Source organism: Episyrphus balteatus, chromosome 1 (genome assembly GCF_945859705.1).
Source record: "Episyrphus balteatus chromosome 1, idEpiBalt1.1, whole genome shotgun sequence".
Classification (NCBI taxonomy): Eukaryota; Metazoa; Arthropoda; class Insecta; order Diptera; family Syrphidae; genus Episyrphus; species Episyrphus balteatus.
Genome location: NC_079134.1, coordinates 33,755,533 through 33,778,159, shown reverse-complemented (window position 1 = coordinate 33,778,159; position 22,627 = coordinate 33,755,533). Strand labels below are relative to the sequence as shown.

General features: G+C 32.2%; 2 protein-coding genes across 2 annotated transcripts; one reads left to right on the top strand and one right to left on the bottom strand.

The window, feature by feature from the left end:
- Positions 1-7,643: 7,643 nt before the first annotated feature.
- Positions 7,644-8,390, top strand: LOC129905658 (DNA-directed RNA polymerase II subunit RPB9). The gene is made up of 3 exons (XM_055981187.1): positions 7,644-7,881; positions 7,948-8,076; positions 8,145-8,390. Exons 1-3 carry the CDS (start codon positions 7,811-7,813, stop codon positions 8,332-8,334), a joined length of 390 nt encoding a protein of 129 aa, XP_055837162.1. The 5' UTR covers positions 7,644-7,810; the 3' UTR covers positions 8,335-8,390.
- A 1,942-nt stretch (positions 8,391-10,332) lies between these two features.
- Positions 10,333-22,627, bottom strand: LOC129905702 (asparagine--tRNA ligase, cytoplasmic). The gene is made up of 4 exons (XM_055981242.1): positions 22,437-22,627; positions 21,413-22,280; positions 11,040-11,418; positions 10,333-10,978 (listed from the first exon to the last, which is right to left on the bottom strand). Exons 1-4 carry the CDS (start codon positions 22,468-22,470, stop codon positions 10,583-10,585), a joined length of 1,677 nt encoding a protein of 558 aa, XP_055837217.1. The 5' UTR covers positions 22,471-22,627; the 3' UTR covers positions 10,333-10,582.

Below are 22,627 nucleotides of genomic sequence, written 5' to 3'. Positions count from 1 at the left end.
TGAAGTTTGAGTAGGTTAAACAAAGGTGAATTTAGAAAAAGGGCAAAAATCTATTTTCTAAGCCCTGATTTTTCAATCGTCAGTTAGACTATCAGAGGAATAAATGTCAATATAAAAAAAAATTTTATTCCTAGGAATAAGCTCTAACTAAGGTTTATCTAACTATTGAAAAATTGGCCCTAAGCAAAAGAAATAAAATTGAAATTGGAATCGATAGATATTATAAATATATGAAAGCAACACTTACGAATAAAAAATATATAAAATCTACACCTCAAGATATAGTCTTTTTAAAGTCATCACACTCAAATTCGAAATTGGAGAAATAATTCACCAAAAAGCAGAATGAAAGATTTTTTAAATAATTTTTTTAAAATTCATTTTTTGAGTTTTTTCGACAACGCCACCCTGCATATATCTTTGCCTCAAGGTACAAAGGGGTTAAGTCATAAACGATAGTTTGCCAGAAAATGCAAAGTTGAGCTAATCGATGAATGTTTGAGCATTGATCGTCTTATTTTTATAGGAAAGAGTTGTTATGAATTTATATTTTTGATACCAAATAAAAGAGAAAAAAGAGGTTATTCTTCATTAATCATCGAAACCAGAAAAGTGCAATTTTGTGACTTAACCCCTTTTTACCCGGTGGCAAAGATATGATAAGTGTTAGAGGTGTAAAAAAAATTATGTCAGAGAAAATTAAATTAAAAAACATGAGTATTCAGGATTTTTAAAAATTTGATATTTTAGAAGGGGAAACTGAGGTAAATTTAGAAAAAGGTCAAAAAGCTATTTCCTTAACAAAACGTGGTAGAAAAAAGATTGATACTGGAATCGATAGATATTGTTAAATTGTACAAGTCACACATAAAAACCGAAAATGTAAAAAATCTACTCGAGATATGGACGTTTAAAAGTCAAAACCGTAAAACTCGATGATTTGAAATAAGGTATTTGAAATAATGTTTATGTTATTAGAGAGCAAAAACAAAATAACTTGACACATATCTGCCAAATTTTTTATTTGACTTGGTTTTTGGCTCCTGTGTTTTTTAGGTGAATTTTAGTTTTGTTGCTCTGTTATTTTTCGAGATATTGAAATTTTTCGCTTAGTTCATATGAACACTAGGGTGGGTCAAAAAAATCGATTTTTTTTTTTTTTTTTCATTTTGTACTCCGAAAAATCGATTGCTAGATACCTCTAGAATGTGCACACCAAATATGAGCTCTTTATATTAATGGGAAGGTCCTCCGCTTCGCAATTTTTCATTTTTACATCAAGCTTCTACAAAAAAAATCATGTTTTATTAATTGACTTTTTAGCAAATTTCTTTGCATATTCTTGTAGGTAATTGAACGTTATACAAAAAAGGCCTCATAAACTTTTTTCGTTTATCTAACCGTTTAAAAGATATTTGGGATCGGAAAATCGAGAAAATCTTTAAAAATTTGTTTTTGTTCTTAATCTTGTAACAAATTGAAAAATTATAATAATCAAACGCGCAAGACATATTCTTGTAGGAAATAGATTGTTCCCCAAAAAAGGTCTAATTAACTTTTTTCATTAATCTAACCATTCTAAAGATATTCGAGGTCAAAATTTAAAAAAATTATACAAACATTTTTTACTTTTAAAAATTTTCCAATTCATTGGATAAACCCCAGTCTAAGATAAACTGGGGCCTAAAAACGACTATGAATATGCCCCAATGAAAAGCATTAATTTCTTGCCACATATTCATCGAAACTCCTTTTTTTCTTTTTCAATACTCATACTCTGATGGGGACTTCCAAATAATCTTACTTTATGTTTAGGCATGCCTTCTTTTGATGCCAAAATAAAACTAAAAATGATCGTCTCGATTCTCGAATATGATCTTTTCAGAGTTTTTCTCTTTTTATTCAGCTTCATATGGATACCTTTACTAAACAGCGAAGAGAAGAAAAGAAAAAATTCAAAACGTCTCAATGGAAATTCTGTAAGTTGTTGGCTAAATGGACGGACTCCATCCTCATGAGCAAATAAAAACAAAAGGAGTGCAAAGGAACAGCAAAATAGTCAACTTGTATAGTTTTTTTTTGAATCCCCATCAGCGAGGAATATAATATCGGAAGGCAGGGAGATTCACTACTAAATTGAATGCCAAGGATTTTATTCTCCTTGGAGGAGCCTTAATTTCAAGGTTACACCTAACAAATCCACCCAATCGAGTATAAAATATCATTCAAGGGTCACCATTAGACGCACTATTGTCCTCTGCAAATCCTCATTCAACCAAGTGCCCAGAAATGGTAGGCCATCAAAGCAAAAATATCAGCACAACATCTGCTGCAAAAAACTTTTCTTTTAAATCTCCTTGTCGATGTAATTTCTTTTTATTTTTCAAAATAAATAAGAAAAAATAAAAAAATCTTTAATAATATCAAAACACAAAAAAAAACATACAAAACGTTCAACCGAACCAGCTCGATGCATCTGTTGGAGCAGCACACAAAAACAAGAACAACAACAAACAAAAGACCAACAAAACAAAAATTATTTTCAATAAACCAGAAATAAAAGCATTGGCCGTTGGTTGTGCTGCGCCTGTTGCGTCCCTTTCCGCTTTTTTGTCAAGTTGTCCCAATCTCAAGTAACACTCAGCCGCAGCTAGAGCTGATGGTACATCGAACTCGCCGTGTAAACCGGTTGCAAGCTGATTTTTGCAACAGCAGCGGCAGTGCGATCTTTCTGGCCCCAAAAATAAAATGCAAGCGATCTTGTATACAGACATCACAAAAGCGGATGAATGTATGCCGCATCAGAATCCCCAATCCCCTATTCACTTCCCCCCCACCATGTGTGCATCCGAGTATAGGTTTGGTGCTTGTGGTGGACTAAAAATAAAATAATTATGATAACAAAATAATCAGAACACGTATAGCGACAGCAAGCTGAAGTGATGGCAGACGCACCCATATCGCCATTCGCCATATCGATTTGAGTTTTCTGAATTCCCAATCAGACTGTAAACAGTCATTATATCGAGTACACACGCATATTTTTCGATCGTCCCTTCAATTTTTGAGAACGTAAATTTGTATAACAGGTATAAGGTTATGAGGGAAATTGATCCTTACCTGCAGGCCAGCAAAGTCTAATGCAAGATCTTATAACTTAAACTACGATCCTTTCTAATATCAATAATCAGGGCCGCATTTGGGCATTTCAAAGTTTTTAGGTATTTACATAAATGATCGGCATTTTAAGATATGATCGCTAACTCCAAGGAAGAAACTCAGAAAATAACTCCGAAAACTTAACGCTTACCTTTAAGTTGTGAGCGCTTGGAGAATACAGGTCTATGAAGGGGGCTAAAAGTGATAAGAAAGACAAGAGGGGCGTTATTTTAGTGGTGATAATCAGAGGCGTACGTTGAGTTGCTGGGACTAAATTTTAGGCTGCTTTGATGCTTGGGAACCCTTTGATATATGTACAAATCAAATAAGAAAAAATGAAAAAAGTACGTATACGCCATACTTTTTTTTGGGGGGGTGGCTCCTAATCTAATGTATTATTTATGTATTATTTGATGGTTGCTAAGATTATGCAGGTACATATTTAATTTTTCATTCAAAAAAGTAATATATTTTGTTGGGGCCCCTGAGGTGATATTTTTTTCAATGAATTATGCATTACACTGAAGAATATAATAAATTTCTCTCTTGTGTCCGAAGTGACTGATATCATATATCTTATCTTTTTGCTTCGTTACTTTTTTTTGTAATAAGTTTCCTTCTTTGTATTTACTCCAGTCGGGGCCCTGGCGTGCGTCGGTCGCCAGGTTGGGATTTAAGATTTTCGTAACATATTTGAACTATACTCATATTTGGACTCCAAATCACAGCATTCGCCAATGACCATATCTAGCCTTCAAATATACAGAATGTTAAAAAATATTTTGGTTCGTTGGAATTTTTAAAAATGTTTATCGAAGAAGGTAAGATGGGTACCAATATTTTCAATATTTAATAGGGTCCTTGGATATCCTGGTAATAAATTTTGAGATATGAGAGTTTATAGGTTAAAACATAAACAAAAAAAAATCATGTGTGCAATTCACACGTGGTAGAAGTGAAACCTTAAAAAATCATTTTTCTTGCAAAAAAAAAAAAAAATAAAATAGAAAAAATCTACCTATTTTTATTCTATCACCTTCAAATCCATGTTTTTTTATATGACAACCTAGATAAAATTTATATCATCTGAAAGCTTATTATCTTAGCTCAAAATATATATATCGATCAAGTCTATGAGACATCTACAAAAAGAGCTAGAATTTTTTGAACCGATCAATTTCCATCAAAAAAAGCGAAAAAACACGTATTTTTATCTTCTCTTACTATTAAATCCATTTTTTTCCCTAACAACCTATACAAATTTTTACACCATCTGAGAGCCTATTGTCTTAGCTCAAAATATATATATCGATCAGGTGTATGAGACATCTACAAAAAGAGCTAGAATTTTTTAAACTCGATGAAATTTCATCCAAAAAGCAAAAAAAAACATTTATTTTTATGTTTTCATGCTATTAAATCAATTTTTTTGTTTGACAATCTATAAAAAATTTTATACCATGTGAAAGCTTATTGTTTCACCTTGTATAATGACGTATAAATCTTATTTCAAAGATGTCTACAAGAGAAGTTAGAATTTTTTAAAGTCAACCATGTCGAATTTCCAGACTGAGATTACGGTACTTCCTACACTGGTAGCTGGTCAACGCCAACAGATCTCCACAGGTGTTTTGAGGTATTTTTAAATTTAAGATTGTGTAACTTGTAGAGCACGTAACGTTATGTGTGATATATCAAATTAAAGGTTATGTTATCAGCATGCGTATTAAAGTTAAATCAAAATTGTATGTGCACTAGATAGATAACGTGTGTTGGAAAAGAACATCTTTTTACCGTTGTCTCCGAATTTTGAATATGAAATTAATTGAAATTTTGTACAATTATAATTTATTTAATTACCTATCTACATTACAAATTTTAAAAAAACAAAAAAGTTATAACAAGTTGAAGTCGTGTCGCGTTTTCGTTTCATCTTGTTTCAAATCACTACGATACTAAAGAAGTTTTCACTTCAAAAATACCAAGACTGGAAACTTTCGTACGTCTTTCCCCCCAAAACCCTGTTGTGTACAGTGTTGTCTGTGAATATATGTGAAAGCCACCACATTGGTAAATGACGTTAACACGCACACATTTATAGATTCACGACATTCACCACACATCGGACACGAACACAGACATTCACCACACCTCGCAGCTTGTAGGCAAACGTCAGTTGACCGCCAAGTTTCCAGTCTTGGTATTTTTTGTTTATGGGTTAAAATAGCGATTTAAAAGCAACATCAGTTAAGGCCCCAACCCATAGAATCCGTTGCGTCCGTTCCGTCAATCCATCCGTTGAAGTTAAAGGATGGGACAGAAAGGGGTGACCCATAGAATACGTCGTACGACGGATTGCTTTTTTGACAGCTCACTTCAAATTCCGAGGTGTGTTCGATATTTTATCGCTGAATGTGCACTAAGGAAGTTCTGATGCAAGAAATTTTTAACTATTATTGTTGTTCTTTTTTCTAATAAAATAAAATGCGCCACTAGATTTCATGTAGGAACTTGCTCTTCAGTTAAAAACAATTTTTACTAACAGATTCTCATTTGTAGATATGACTTTGGCATAGTAAAATTGAACTCTACAACAGAATTTTAGTATTTAATTGATATAATTTATAAGATATATCATTAAATTTAACTTTTATTACATTTTCTTCACAAATAAACAATTAAAGTTTACAATTCTTAAAATCGGAGAAGAAAAGAACACAGTTCTTAGTCCTGAAATTCCCCGGTGTGCACTCAGAAACAGAAAATCGAACTGATCTATTGTTGACAACCATGCAATGTCAAAGAATACGACGGATGAAAAAGTGGAAAGTTGGGCTACTTCTTCCGTCGAATCCGTCCGTCGCCGCCCGATCCGTCGCTTATGGGTCGCTTCCCAGAAGAACGTGTGTATTTTATCGAGCTGTCAGTTGAAAACTTCGACGGAACGGACGCAACGAATTCTATGGGTTGAGGCCCTTATTCAGTTTTTGATTGCCCACGTTCGCAAATGAGAACGGAATCTACCATGTTTTAGTATCTTCAAAATCGACATGCTAAAAACATCAAGATGATTTTTGTCTTAATCGAATGTGCTAGTTTAAAAGAATTTAATTCATCTTATTTTAAATTAAAATGAATTTGTTTTCGAGGATCTAGTTTCTAGTGTGTATTTCATCGCTCGATGCAATTATAAGTTTACATATTGATGCTGCCTTAAAACTTTTTTCGGATCCAATTTCAGGCTGTACGAAATTTATCGAACTAGTTCACTAGTCCAGGGCAAGGCTACCCTTGTGAGCTGGCTAAGCAAAAAAAAATCGTGCATTTTGTTTCAGAACTTAAAAATGAATTTCAATATAAGAAAGAAATAAAAATAAATATAGGTTTTACCTACTTCAAAGAAGGTCTTTCCCTTTTAGAAAACAGTGCGAACTGCTTCCCTTTTAATACTGCATGTGCAAAACAAAAAAAAAAAAATGCACGACTGAGTCGCACGCTTTAAATGGTTTTGATCACATAACGAAGTATGCCATATGATTTCTTGCATAAAAAGGAGTTTTTAGAAAAAAATATTTTTTTTTAAATATTTTTTTATACAAATTTTTTAACATTTTTCAAAAAAAGTTGGTATGCCATTTTGAAAAAAAAATTAATTTACACTTAAAAGAACATTTTTAAATTTTTCATTAACCCGTTCCTAAAAAAATTGATTTAAACAAAAATTGAATTATTTTATAAGAATCCAAAATGGTGTTTTTGAAAATTAAAAAAATTTTTAAGCATATTACTTAAACGCTTTTACAAAAAAAATTCGTCAAAATCGGGTCAGTCGTGTAAGAGCTATTCAGCAACCAAAAAAAAAAAACGGTTCTATGGCAGGTACCGTTAATAACGGTTCAAAAAATATTTTTTTATTTCAAAAGTTGGATCTGTAACATTACACAGAAAAATTTTAATCAAAATCGTTAGAGCCATTTTTGAACAAAAATTAGAAATTCTATTTTCGTAATATGGGTAGTACCGTTTGTTTTGACTCTAAGAAAATAAATTTAAATTTTTACTCAAGGGAATCACCTAAAACTGTTAACTACCAAGTTTGAAGAAAATTACTTCTCCAGATAAAATTGCCAGACCAACTTTTTTGGCATTCTCCATCATCGTAATGTCATGTCCGATATTTATATCGAGTTTTACGAATCCTTAACTTGCCCTACAGTACCTACATACATATATCGCAAGTAAAAAATACTAATTAACATGAACTTAGTTGAAAAGCATACTAAACGTGGGATATTCAAAAAATAAATCCGCCAGATGGCATGGAAAAAGCAAACAATCTACTCATGAGTAAACTACCACCTCCAATGGAACGGGGCTATTAAATTTTCGGTAGTCTGGTAACCTTTTATTTTTAATAATAATCTTGTACATTTTTTTGGCTACTAGCTCCAGCTGTCATATGGAACTGTCACAAGAGGCTACCGGCTAGAGAAATCGAATTTGTGTGGTTTTCTAATTTGTTTTCGTTGCGCTTTTTCCTTGTTTTAACAAATATTTTTATTAATTTAAAAATAAAGGAAGCACAAACTTGATATTAAAAGTTATTTTTTTCAAACTTAACAATAGCCAAATTTCAAGTACCTAATTTATAATGGCTGCAGCATTTGAAGTTGGCGGCAACGAAGGACCCGGATTTGTTGGTATCCGATTTTGTCAAGAATGGTTTGTCAATTCTTTTTTATTTTAACAATCTTTTAAGTTTATGAAATATTTTATTTGAATTTGTAGCAATAACATGTTGTATCCAAAAGAAGATAAAGAAAATAAAATTCTTTTATATGCGTGCAGAAATTGTGACTACAAACAAGAAGCCGATTCCAATTGCATTTACGTGAACAAAATTATGCACGAAATCGAGTAAGACAATTTTGTCATAAATTCTTCAAATAAATTATTGTAGATTTTTTGTTTTTCTTGTATTATAGCGAATTGACACATATCGTACCCGATGTTATATCGGATCCAACTCTACCAAGAACCGAAGATCACGCCTGTCCAAAATGTACTCATCGCGAAGCTGTATTCTTTCAAGCTCAAACTCGACGCGCTGAAGAAGAAATGAGACTTTATTATGTTTGTACGAATCAGAATTGTACTCACAGATGGACAGAATAGAATGTAAATGAAATTAATAAATTTATATTTTTCTTTCTCTAATTTCTAGTAAATCATTTGATCTTGTTTTTTTTTACTTACCAAACTACTAAACCAAAGTTCAAAAGTAAATTTCTGGTAGTATGGAAGGTTAACTTTTTGATGTTGTCGAATTTTACATTAGTCAAGTCGGCGCGCTAAATTCTTGTCAACAGGTGTACATTGCACTAACACCCAGCGGGCAGAATTTTTTACGGAACCCTATTTTGGCGGTCACCCATACCACTTTTTGCCACAAATTGAATATTTTATCCGAGCCAAAACCTAATTGGTTTATGGTGGTCTTGAACATGTAATAGGAAAGCATGAAGTTGGCAATTGCCAACGCAAATAGTCAATTGTGAAACCGTGAATGTAGGTACTTTGGCGCGCAGTGGAGCGAAGCTTTTCGACTCCATAGAAAAATCCTAGTCTACTTAAGCGACATATCGTGCGGCTAAAATCGACTGGTGGAAAGTCGGCATTAGGGATCACCATATAGCGTCCAACACGAAATTAAAAGAAAGGTAGACCTAAAAACTCCTGGTACAAGCAAATGCAAAAACACCAGCATTCAGTTGGCCTCATAAATGGAGCAATACAAAACCGGGAGGCTTGCCCGCCGATCAGACGGATCACTTGTGTGAAGCAGATACGTGGGATGGTTGTAATTCCCTCGACATCGAGATCATAACAGCGCCAAGAAAAGGAAGAAGAAGTTATGACTGTCCACTGTCCTTTTTTTGAAGACAGCATCTACTTGGTTTTGCCCTCATTGACCTTTAATCTTAATTTTTTAAACTGTTTAAAAAAAAATTATTTACAGTATCTACAAAATTGTTTTTTTTTTTTAAACGGCTGTTTTCAAAATTTTTTTTCTAAAATTTGTTTTTATACCAGAAATCAAATGGCATATTTCATTTTCTGGACAGAAACAAATTTTAAGTTTGTTTTTTGAACATAAGCTGCTTTTTTATTGACTTGCTATCCGTTTCCGTATCTGCAGTTGGAGCTACATGCTTCCAGCATCGAACTGAAAATATTGGTTTAAATAAAGCAGAGTCAGTTGAAGATGATTCTTTCTGGAAAAATCTTGCCATCAAATTTATGCGATACGGAACGGATTTTGCTAACTGATTATAAAAAATAGGGCGTCAATATAACCGGTGGATACTAGACAAAGATTGATAAATAAGTAGAAAAGAGGCCATCGTTGAAAAAAGAAAAGAGAAGTGGATCTGGTTTTGCAAGACAAGGCTTCAATTGTCAAGAGACCTTTTGTGACGATTGCCTTACAGACAGCTTGGTTCTGTATTGAGAATCACCCCCCTAAAAATATAGATTCTGATTACATTCGGCCTTATCTCGTACTCCATCGTACTGGAAAATTTCTACATATGTACATTTACCGAAAAAAAACAATCACAAAATCCGATTGTGGTGACGATTTTTCAGAAATTTTCCATTACGGACGGATTTCGTAATTGTTTTTTTCGGGAATCGTAGCTAATTTCCGATACAAATGGAATTCGAAATAAGCCCGATTATTTTATTCCCAAAACTGAAAAAATCTATGTTCAATGTTGGTACATATTTGGGGAAATCCTCCTGCAAATATCTTTGCCAAAAAACACACCTAATACTTACGAAATTCAATTTTAAAATTCAAGTGACCTCAGCTCCAAAGCGTTTCGCCCAGGTACTTGAACTTTAAGGTTGAATTATATTCAATAGCTCCACTTAAAATAAAATTAATTTTAATAATTTTTGTTATTTTTTCTAACTAACTAGCATTTTGAAGTGCAATACTTTCATCCGATCCATTGAACTTTTTGCAATGCTTATAGATTTACCATTGAGCCTAATATCAAGCTACTGTTGAGTCAAAAGTTTTTTTTATTAATCGCGGATGTGCTTTCTTCATTTTAAAATAATTTACCATACTCTTTTCTTTAAATTGAAAAGAAAGAAAAGTCAATATTATGTTGTTTTGTTTATATTTTTAATGATTAGTACACCAATAGATTTTTAAAATTATTTTTTTGTCTTAAATGCTGATTAGCTATTTTTTTTATGCGAGAAAAAAAAAGAAAGAAACAAAATTTTATGTAAATTCACTGTGTTTATGCTGATATATTTTTTTTTTTCCATTAAATGCAAAGCGCTAAAAAGCCTATAATTTATAATTTTATGCTTTCTTTTTCAATAAATTCCAATAAACACCCACAACTTATGGTGCACATCTGTCCAAAAATCTTGGATACAGGCAAACTTCTCGAATATGATAACGATTAAGTAGCCAACAAACAAAACGTTCCAATCCCAATCCATAACCACCATGTGGTTGAGATCCATAAACTCTTTGATCGGTATACCAATAATATGGTTTTGGATCAATTCCTTCACGGGCATAGCCTTTAAGCAAATCTTCACTATCCCATATCCTCATTGAACCTCCAACAATTTCACCCACATTTGGCAAGAGTACATCAACACTTTCAGTTAGCTCAGCATCTTCGGGACACTTGGACATGTAGAATGACTTAATGCCGGCTGGGAAACGGCACAGCATAATTGGTTCACCAATTGTATCGGTCATTTTACGCTCTGGAGCTTCGGGAATGTCCTGAAAAGAAAACAAAAAATTAGAATCATTTAAAAAAGTAAAAATCATTTGAATAACTCACTTCGCCAAACTCATAGAAAGTTCCATCATCCTTGGTAACATTGTTCTCCTTCAACCATTTGATGGCATCTGCATAATTCATTCGTTTGAATGGCCTCTTTGGAGGTTCAAAAGTTGGATTGAGTTCCTTAACCAAATGGCCATCAGGCGACTTGAGTACTCGATCAACCACATCGCAAATCAAATCTTCCAAACGATCGAGAAGATCGTCGAAAGAAATGAATGGACATTCGGCCTCAACGTGAGTGTACTCAGCCAAATGACGACGTGTTCGACTCTGTTCGGCACGGTAACTCTGAGCGATGCAGAAGACATCACCCAAAGCTGGTATACATGTCTCCAAATAGAGCTGAGAACTTTGAGTCAAAAAGGCTTCCTCACTAAAAAACGGAGAAACTCGAATTAAGTCACGGTAACATTTTAAAAATTGTTAAAAAAAAATTATTTAGGTAATAATTTAGTTAGGATTAAACACAAGGTTATGTATAAACAAACACAATTTTAAGAACAAATTGATTTAAAAATAAGGTTGAAGATAAAAAAAATATTTAAAATATTATAAGTTGTTATCCTCTATCTATGACATGGCTGCTTCTTCTGAAGAAGTCAGAAAGGAAATTGTTATTATTGAGTTGGAGAAATTGTAAATAATGGAACGTGGATTGGCTAAACTTATTGGAGACGCGTAGTATTTTTTTAAATTTATATTTTCAGAAACAGAAAATTTTGAAAGTGCGTTTTTTGTTATTTAAATCGATTTTGGTTGAATTCCAAAAGTAAGTGTAAAATATAGCATTTATTCTGAGCCCCCTAATGCGAAAATTCTCAATTTTACGTTATTTCATAAACCACGTAATTTCGTTATTATTATTATTTTTTTTAACAACCCATTTTTTTTTTCTTCGATAATTTGGTTAAAATAATATCCACGTTTTTTTTTAGCTTCACAAGCAACTGTAAAAGATAACATTATATTTCGAGCTACCCTAGTACGAAAAATTCAATTTGAGCTCATTCAGCCCTATCGAGGTATCCGTTCGGAGAATTTTTTTTTCCGATTTGTTCGAAATCGGAGAATTTTCTATCGAGGTATCCGTTCCGATTGACATATCGGAGAATCTTCCGATGAAACATGACGCCCATCAACACATTGCGATGAAGTGTGTTCAGCAAAGACTTTTTGACAGTTGTGCTTTGAATTTCATCGGAAACTCTCCGACACAAAATAGTTGCGGAATATTTTCAGAAAAGTTGGATTTCACAGAAAAAGATACATATATAAAAATGTAAATATAATTTTGATTTTTTAGTGTAGATTAATAAAAAACAGCGACAAAGCCTCAGCAAGGTTGTTTGAAATTAAGAAGACTTGAGCATTACAAGGATTTTTATTTATTGAATAAAACACGCTGACACATGTGTCAAATGAATGCGATTTTATACCTTATTTTTTTGTTCAGAAGTGGATACCTTGAAAGAAATGTAAGTTCCGATCGGAACGGGCTATCGTTTCGGAAGTTTCTCCGAACGGATATCTCGATAGGGCTGATTATCTCAAAGAGCACGTTTAAGATATTTTCGGTGACATTAAAATCTAAGTTTTTCAAAAAATTAAAAAAGAAACATATTTTGCACCACCCATTTTTGCTTCCCAATTTCATTATTTTTTACAATATTAAAGCAAAATTGTTCTAAATCAACTTTTTATCTCGAAAATGAGTTAATGATGCAGTTTTACTAATTTGAGGGTGGTGCTCTTTCCGAATTAGAAAACCTTTTTTGTCAAAAAATTTCATTCCGCAGATAATAGAATTTAATGGGACATAGAACAATAAAAACAGGGAAGTAGCCTTTTGAAAATGAGCCCTAGTATTCTTGATTGTTCTAAGTCCCATCATATTTTGTTCTAAGTCCACTATTTATTTAAGGAAAAAACGTACTTGTATAGGAATTGTTCTATGTCCAATGCTGGGTTTTGAGTTTAAAAAACTATTTAAAAATAGTATGCACCTACTAATGAGGTAAACTTGTATGGTTTATTCAAGAGAAAAGAACAAAATTTATAAAAAAACATAACTTGAATGGCGAACGAGCAGAAAAATGTCGCTTAAAACCAATTTGAAACTTAAAAATCGTGCCCTGTAAAATTTGCTTTTTGTGACTTAGAACAATTTTGCTTTACGGCGATGATTTATTAACAATAAAAGCATTGAATCAAGAGCCAAATAAATTTCTGAGTTCTGCCCGACGTTGACGACATAATCTGCGCTATCGTGACTTTCACGTGGAATGTTCTCCGCTCGGAATATTTTTGTTCGCCCGGAATTAAAAACCTAACATGAGTTTCACTCGAAGGGAATATACATTTTCCGCTAAACTAGTTTCTTGTTCGACGCCAAAAATTTAGTGAGAGAAGAGCTGTCAAATACCTCGTTGAAAATACAGGGAGAAGTCCCAACGTGAATAACTCACAACAGGGGAAAAGTGAAAATCAATTTTTTCGGGTGGAATCTTGTTCACGTGAATGTTTTTGAACAGCAGGTACTGCCGTTGGACTAAGTTAGTACGATCGCAAATCTGGACGGGTCGTTGGAATGAAATAGATGTTAAAAACTGTGTACCACAAAACCAAAAATGAAACATTGTTGGTGCAGTAAAATTTATGAGGTTTGTTACTATTTGGGGTTTTGGTCTATAAGTTTTTCTAGTTGAAATACTGAGAAAGAGTTTAAGTGGATTCAATTCAGAATGTTATGCTGGACCAGCGTTACCGTTAAGCGACTTTAGTCGCTATTAGCGACCTTTTTGAAGCCTTAGCGACCAAGCGACGACTTTTTATTTAAAGCGACCTTTTCACTAATTTCATAATAGCGACTTTTTTTTTCTTTCGAAAAATTGTATTTCTTTTTTAATTCTGAACATTTAGGGCCAATTTATTGAGCCTCCATTAAATTTTGAAATTTATCGCATTAGTTAACGGCCTCGTTAAACTATTGTCGCCTTTAAGTATATGTACATCATTAAAAATTCATTTAATTCACTCTTCTTTAGTTAAAGTTCTTACTTTTAATGGAAACTTTAAATTTAAAACTCTGTTAAAAATATCCTAGGGATTTTTTATTTTGTTTGAAAAATAATCTGTCAAAAGCTACAATTTTGTCAAATCAAATAGATTTGAATTGGAAGAAAAACCAAAAAACTATGACCCGTAAGTATTTTGCAGCTATAAACGCCAGAAAATGCAAGAGATTAACGATATACCAGTGGTAACCAAAGAATGCTACAACCTACAATTGAAACCATCAGAAGAAGAAGGAGTTAAGTAAAATTTTAAATTTTTTCCATCGGTGTCAAATAACAACTTAAATTTAAGTGTTATCGGCATTCATCTCGTGTCATTGGTTAAGAAGTAAGCTTTATATCTCTTCTTCTCATGGCTTCAATTGCAATGTTATGTATGTTATGTATGTATTATGCAGCATCTCAAAAATGATTAGTTTTGAAGTGGAGAATATAATCTAGTAGATCTAGTATTATCTGTGCGAAGTAGACAAGAAATGCATTAATTTCTTTGAATTTTGTTCTTTTTTATGGTACAAATGCATGTGTGTACACCTACAAAAAATTCTAGTCTGGACTTTTTTCATAATTGTGATGTTTTTTTAATAATTCTTTAGCTCATTTGACATTTTTCAAATAAAATAATAATTCAAATAAAAAAAATAAATGAAATGACATTTGACACTAATGGAGAGTGAATAAATAGATATTCTGTTTAAAACCTCCATTTGCTCTAAAAATCCCTCTTAAAAGGTCGAAAGTGGTGTTTTAACTAAAACTACTTTTAAATTTAATGCTCAATTAGTTAATGATGCCAAACTTCAAAAAAATCCTTAAAAGAGACTGAATTAAACGAAATTGGTTTTAAATTTTAAAATTCCCTTTTTTAATGGCGATTTAAGTTTAATGGAGAGTCAATAAATTGGGCCTTAGAGCTTCAAATTTGTGTTTCTTTTTTCGTTCTGAACGTATTCTAGTTCAGAGCACCATCGATGGACTCAGAATAAAATAACTGAGCGGACCGAGTTAAATGCTTACAGCAGAAATAAACTTAAATACTAACAATGGAATTATTAAACTACTGGATTATTACAAAAATTTAGTCAAATATCATACCTTTAATTTTTGTTAATCGAAAAAGGGACTGATATTCACATTTATTTCTTTTTTTTGCAAAAATTTTTTTTATATATGGTCATAGTTTTGAAAAAAAGATATAGAAAATGTTAATGCAATGAAAAAAATGTTAATTTTCAATGAAAAAATTTAGTGAGCACAGCATTTTGAAGGCAATTTAATCTTCTTTTTTTCTTTGGAGCAATGTTTATGTCTATCTCAACCCAAAAAAATGTATAACTAAAAAAACAAAAAAACTCAAAAAATCGATTTTTTTGATATTTTTTTTATGATTGTTTCGACTATTGTGCTATGGAAATTTTTTTTTTTTCAATTTTTAAAAAAACATTATTCCAATAGGAAATTTAATTCTCTATAAGAAGTTTGATATGCAATATATCAAAATTTTGCTTGGTTTACGAGGTATATTGAAAAAAACAAAAAGGGGCTTTTGCACCCCTATCTTCAGTTTCCACCCTCTCATTTAATAGCACTCCGCGATTTTATCTTCTTTTATACCCCATTCAACGATTCCTGCAATAAAAACCCGTGAACGTCTTAGTTCCTTTCTAAACTACAGATCCTAAAATGAAGACTGTTTTTTTTTAGTTTCTAATTTCGTTATTGTTAATGAAAACTTTGTTTCAAGACAACTTATGTTTATTTTTCTATGTAAAAACATATGAAAACGATTTAGCGACTTTTTTTTTTAAATAGCGACTTTTTCGACAAAAAATCGACTTTTTTCAATTTTTCAGGTTAGCGACCTTTTTTTTCTAAAAGCGACTTTTTTAGCGACCTTTCAAAAATTTTCAACGGTAACGCTGTGCTGGACTAGGACTTCCAGTTAAAGGAAAATATAAAAAAGCTCTTGTTTCAACGAAACAAAATCAATGTAATCCAGTGACCTTTTCAATAATGTAACCAAAATTAAAAGAAAATTAAGAATAAGTTGAGAATTGATGTTTGCAGAGATAGTTCTTCAATAAAAGCGGATCTTTGGTAAAAATTGTTAAAAAATGTCGTATGCGACTTGTCAAGAACCTTGCCAGTAGTTTTTAGGTTCTAAGCTAAATCCAATAAAAGTAGTCTTTAAATACAAAAGGTTTAGAACGTTGTTTTAAGTGTAATTTGTTTTGACCGGCTGATTGAGTAGTTGAAACCAACTTAGTGTAAAATATTACAAATGTTTTTGTTTAGTCACACAAAAATATGGTATTGACAATATAATGAATTATATATCATTATAAAAATGTACCAAACTTTAAATACTTTCGACTACTTTAAGTATAACAAACAGTTTTTATTTTAGTAAGGAGTGTTCTGTATATTTCCAAAGTACAATCATAAAGAGAAACGATCCTGGGAACTCTGGTGGTTACGTGCATAAGCATAATTTGTATTAAATAAATACGCAATGATCTAAAAAAGTGGTGATATGCACTAATACTAGATTTGCCTTCGTATATACAATGGGATTTATACCATCAATGAGAAGGCCCAGATCTGCGCACTTTTCAAATGATATTAAAGAATTTTTGTTAATATTTTAATGTTTTCATATTCATATTGAAAGGGAGGCAATAAAGCCGATAATGTACTCGGTTTATCATGATCGTTTAGTAGTAATTTATATTTTGGCTAAAAAAAATCTTTTACTTCTGACAATAGTATATAAAGGAGGACCCCAATTAATTTGACTGATTCTTTCATAAAATCAAAAAAGATTGATTATTTACCTTCAACAGGCTTCAGATGTTTTGAAGGAGTAACAAATCTTGTATTGTTTTAAGCTGTATCAGCAAAAGATGATTGGGAATTCTTATCTCTATTCTAAACTAATCTCTAAGTCTTACATCATTGTTAGATGAGGCTTTATTTTCTTATTTTTCAATGATTTTAGTTTTTTTTTTATACATTAGCTAAAATTATCCAGATGACCCGTTTCCCCGAAATTAACGCAAACAAAGGGACAAAATCTATTTTTATTAAAATGTCTCCCGAGAAGGAGATCCTCCTTGAAACCTTGGAGGCTCTACTTACCCAAAGTACTGCAATTTAAAAAGTGTCGATCCTCCCTCAACCTGAGTCTGCACCAATGTTGGCGGAGTAACTTCATTGTACTTCCGAGAAAGATAATGCCCGCGGAACGCTTGCAATATAACAGACCTCATCTTCAAAATCTTAGAAGTATTCTCGCCACGAATCATAATATGACGATTATCCAGCTGCACCTCTGGCAATGCTTCTTCATTGAGAATACTCTCTGCCCCACCAGCTGGTATATTTATTGTTCGCCCGGAATTAAAAACCTAACATGAGTTTCACTCGAAGGGAATATACATTTTCCGCTAAACTAGTTTCTTGTTCGACGCCAAAAATTTAGTGAGAGAAGAGCTGTCAAATACCTCGTTGAAAATACAGGGAGAAGTCCCAACGTGAATAACTCACAACAGGGGAAAAGTGAAAATCAATTTTTTCGGGTGGAATCTTGTTCACGTGAATGTTTTTGAACAGCAGGTACTGCCGTTGGACTAAGTTAGTACGATCGCAAATCTGGACGGGTCGTTGGAATGAAATAGATGTTAAAAACTGTGTACCACAAAACCAAAAATGAAACATTGTTGGTGCAGTAAAATTTATGAGGTTTGTTACTATTTGGGGTTTTGGTCTATAAGTTTTTCTAGTTGAAATACTGAGAAAGAGTTTAAGTGGATTCAATTCAGAATGTTATGCTGGACCAGCGTTACCGTTAAGCGACTTTAGTCGCTATTAGCGACCTTTTTGAAGCCTTAGCGACCAAGCGACGACTTTTTATTTAAAGCGACCTTTTCACTAATTTCATAATAGCGACTTTTTTTTTCTTTCGAAAAATTGTATTTCTTTTTTAATTCTGAACATTTAGGGCCAATTTATTGAGCCTCCATTAAATTTTGAAATTTATCGCATTAGTTAACGGCCTCGTTAAACTATTGTCGCCTTTAAGTATATGTACATCATTAAAAATTCATTTAATTCACTCTTCTTTAGTTAAAGTTCTTACTTTTAATGGAAACTTTAAATTTAAAACTCTGTTAAAAATATCCTAGGGATTTTTTATTTTGTTTGAAAAATAATCTGTCAAAAGCTACAATTTTGTCAAATCAAATAGATTTGAATTGGAAGAAAAACCAAAAAACTATGACCCGTAAGTATTTTGCAGCTATAAACGCCAGAAAATGCAAGAGATTAACGATATACCAGTGGTAACCAAAGAATGCTACAACCTACAATTGAAACCATCAGAAGAAGAAGGAGTTAAGTAAAATTTTAAATTTTTTCCATCGGTGTCAAATAACAACTTAAATTTAAGTGTTATCGGCATTCATCTCGTGTCATTGGTTAAGAAGTAAGCTTTATATCTCTTCTTCTCATGGCTTCAATTGCAATGTTATGTATGTTATGTATGTATTATGCAGCATCTCAAAAATGATTAGTTTTGAAGTGGAGAATATAATCTAGTAGATCTAGTATTATCTGTGCGAAGTAGACAAGAAATGCATTAATTTCTTTGAATTTTGTTCTTTTTTATGGTACAAATGCATGTGTGTACACCTACAAAAAATTCTAGTCTGGACTTTTTTCATAATTGTGATGTTTTTTTAATAATTCTTTAGCTCATTTGACATTTTTCAAATAAAATAATAATTCAAATAAAAAAAATAAATGAAATGACATTTGACACTAATGGAGAGTGAATAAATAGATATTCTGTTTAAAACCTCCATTTGCTCTAAAAATCCCTCTTAAAAGGTCGAAAGTGGTGTTTTAACTAAAACTACTTTTAAATTTAATGCTCAATTAGTTAATGATGCCAAACTTCAAAAAAATCCTTAAAAGAGACTGAATTAAACGAAATTGGTTTTAAATTTTAAAATTCCCTTTTTTAATGGCGATTTAAGTTTAATGGAGAGTCAATAAATTGGGCCTTAGAGCTTCAAATTTGTGTTTCTTTTTTCGTTCTGAACGTATTCTAGTTCAGAGCACCATCGATGGACTCAGAATAAAATAACTGAGCGGACCGAGTTAAATGCTTACAGCAGAAATAAACTTAAATACTAACAATGGAATTATTAAACTACTGGATTATTACAAAAATTTAGTCAAATATCATACCTTTAATTTTTGTTAATCGAAAAAGGGACTGATATTCACATTTATTTCTTTTTTTTGCAAAAATTTTTTTTATATATGGTCATAGTTTTGAAAAAAAGATATAGAAAATGTTAATGCAATGAAAAAAATGTTAATTTTCAATGAAAAAATTTAGTGAGCACAGCATTTTGAAGGCAATTTAATCTTCTTTTTTTCTTTGGAGCAATGTTTATGTCTATCTCAACCCAAAAAAATGTATAACTAAAAAAACAAAAAAACTCAAAAAATCGATTTTTTTGATATTTTTTTTATGATTGTTTCGACTATTGTGCTATGGAAATTTTTTTTTTTTCAATTTTTAAAAAAACATTATTCCAATAGGAAATTTAATTCTCTATAAGAAGTTTGATATGCAATATATCAAAATTTTGCTTGGTTTACGAGGTATATTGAAAAAAACAAAAAGGGGCTTTTGCACCCCTATCTTCAGTTTCCACCCTCTCATTTAATAGCACTCCGCGATTTTATCTTCTTTTATACCCCATTCAACGATTCCTGCAATAAAAACCCGTGAACGTCTTAGTTCCTTTCTAAACTACAGATCCTAAAATGAAGACTGTTTTTTTTTAGTTTCTAATTTCGTTATTGTTAATGAAAACTTTGTTTCAAGACAACTTATGTTTATTTTTCTATGTAAAAACATATGAAAACGATTTAGCGACTTTTTTTTTTAAATAGCGACTTTTTCGACAAAAAATCGACTTTTTTCAATTTTTCAGGTTAGCGACCTTTTTTTTCTAAAAGCGACTTTTTTAGCGACCTTTCAAAAATTTTCAACGGTAACGCTGTGCTGGACTAGGACTTCCAGTTAAAGGAAAATATAAAAAAGCTCTTGTTTCAACGAAACAAAATCAATGTAATCCAGTGACCTTTTCAATAATGTAACCAAAATTAAAAGAAAATTAAGAATAAGTTGAGAATTGATGTTTGCAGAGATAGTTCTTCAATAAAAGCGGATCTTTGGTAAAAATTGTTAAAAAATGTCGTATGCGACTTGTCAAGAACCTTGCCAGTAGTTTTTAGGTTCTAAGCTAAATCCAATAAAAGTAGTCTTTAAATACAAAAGGTTTAGAACGTTGTTTTAAGTGTAATTTGTTTTGACCGGCTGATTGAGTAGTTGAAACCAACTTAGTGTAAAATATTACAAATGTTTTTGTTTAGTCACACAAAAATATGGTATTGACAATATAATGAATTATATATCATTATAAAAATGTACCAAACTTTAAATACTTTCGACTACTTTAAGTATAACAAACAGTTTTTATTTTAGTAAGGAGTGTTCTGTATATTTCCAAAGTACAATCATAAAGAGAAACGATCCTGGGAACTCTGGTGGTTACGTGCATAAGCATAATTTGTATTAAATAAATACGCAATGATCTAAAAAAGTGGTGATATGCACTAATACTAGATTTGCCTTCGTATATACAATGGGATTTATACCATCAATGAGAAGGCCCAGATCTGCGCACTTTTCAAATGATATTAAAGAATTTTTGTTAATATTTTAATGTTTTCATATTCATATTGAAAGGGAGGCAATAAAGCCGATAATGTACTCGGTTTATCATGATCGTTTAGTAGTAATTTATATTTTGGCTAAAAAAAATCTTTTACTTCTGACAATAGTATATAAAGGAGGACCCCAATTAATTTGACTGATTCTTTCATAAAATCAAAAAAGATTGATTATTTACCTTCAACAGGCTTCAGATGTTTTGAAGGAGTAACAAATCTTGTATTGTTTTAAGCTGTATCAGCAAAAGATGATTGGGAATTCTTATCTCTATTCTAAACTAATCTCTAAGTCTTACATCATTGTTAGATGAGGCTTTATTTTCTTATTTTTCAATGATTTTAGTTTTTTTTTTATACATTAGCTAAAATTATCCAGATGACCCGTTTCCCCGAAATTAACGCAAACAAAGGGACAAAATCTATTTTTATTAAAATGTCTCCCGAGAAGGAGATCCTCCTTGAAACCTTGGAGGCTCTACTTACCCAAAGTACTGCAATTTAAAAAGTGTCGATCCTCCCTCAACCTGAGTCTGCACCAATGTTGGCGGAGTAACTTCATTGTACTTCCGAGAAAGATAATGCCCGCGGAACGCTTGCAATATAACAGACCTCATCTTCAAAATCTTAGAAGTATTCTCGCCACGAATCATAATATGACGATTATCCAGCTGCACCTCTGGCAATGCTTCTTCATTGAGAATACTCTCTGCCCCACCAGCTGGTGCCAGACCAATCAACTCCCAATAGTCAACATGCAATTCATGCCCTCCCGGAGCAGTCTTTCCCTCTGGAACAGCTTTCAATGTTCCATAAAGCTGCACCGAACTCTCAGTGGTCAATACCACTCCAATATAACACTGACAAAGTGCATTATTCAGCACGCATTGCAAGAATCCAGTTCCATCACGCAAAGTAATGAACATCAAACCCTTGCCCTGACGCCGCAATCGATGGACCCAACCATAAACACGGACACGTGTCTCACGGTTCTCGGCGCCATCATCGATGTGAATGCGTTTGGCTTTTGGCCAACTGGGATCTTCGGCAAGAATAATTTTCTTTGCCTCTTCCATGTTTTGTTTCCTCTTTTCGGCATCATCATTTTCACGTTGCTCTTTGTCCGCATTCTTGTTAATTTCACGAGCCCAGATCTTATGGATCTTTTTGAGCTGTGACTTGGCAGCGGGTTCGTATTTTAAACCATCGCCAGGGTTTTTGGCATCAACGAAAATCGTTGGAAATGGATCTTGTTTGGCATGACGCATCGCCTGGAGAATGCTTTTGAAAGGGTTCTCTTGGGTGCCTTTGCCAGTTTCATCATTTCCATTTTTTTCCGAAGTGTAAATTGCTTCTGTAAGACATACAAAAAACATGTCACAGAGGTGTTTTATGAGATAGGAATCAGAAACAAATAATTGCCGACATGGCAAATCCAAGTTCTACAATTCTTTCTTTTTTTTTTAATCATTTTTAACCTCAATATTAACCTCAACTAGGAGCAACTTACCTAGCGTTAAGTTTTTCAACTTTTCTGTTGGCATTTTTAATTGGTTATATTTGTTTTTTTTTTTATACTAACTATTTAACAAAAAAAAGGAAATCAATTCACATTCAAATTTATGCTTAAAATTGCATCAGAATTTTATTCTGTGGGTTTTGCACGATTTTCGTGAAAAAAAAAATCCAACTCAACTGCAA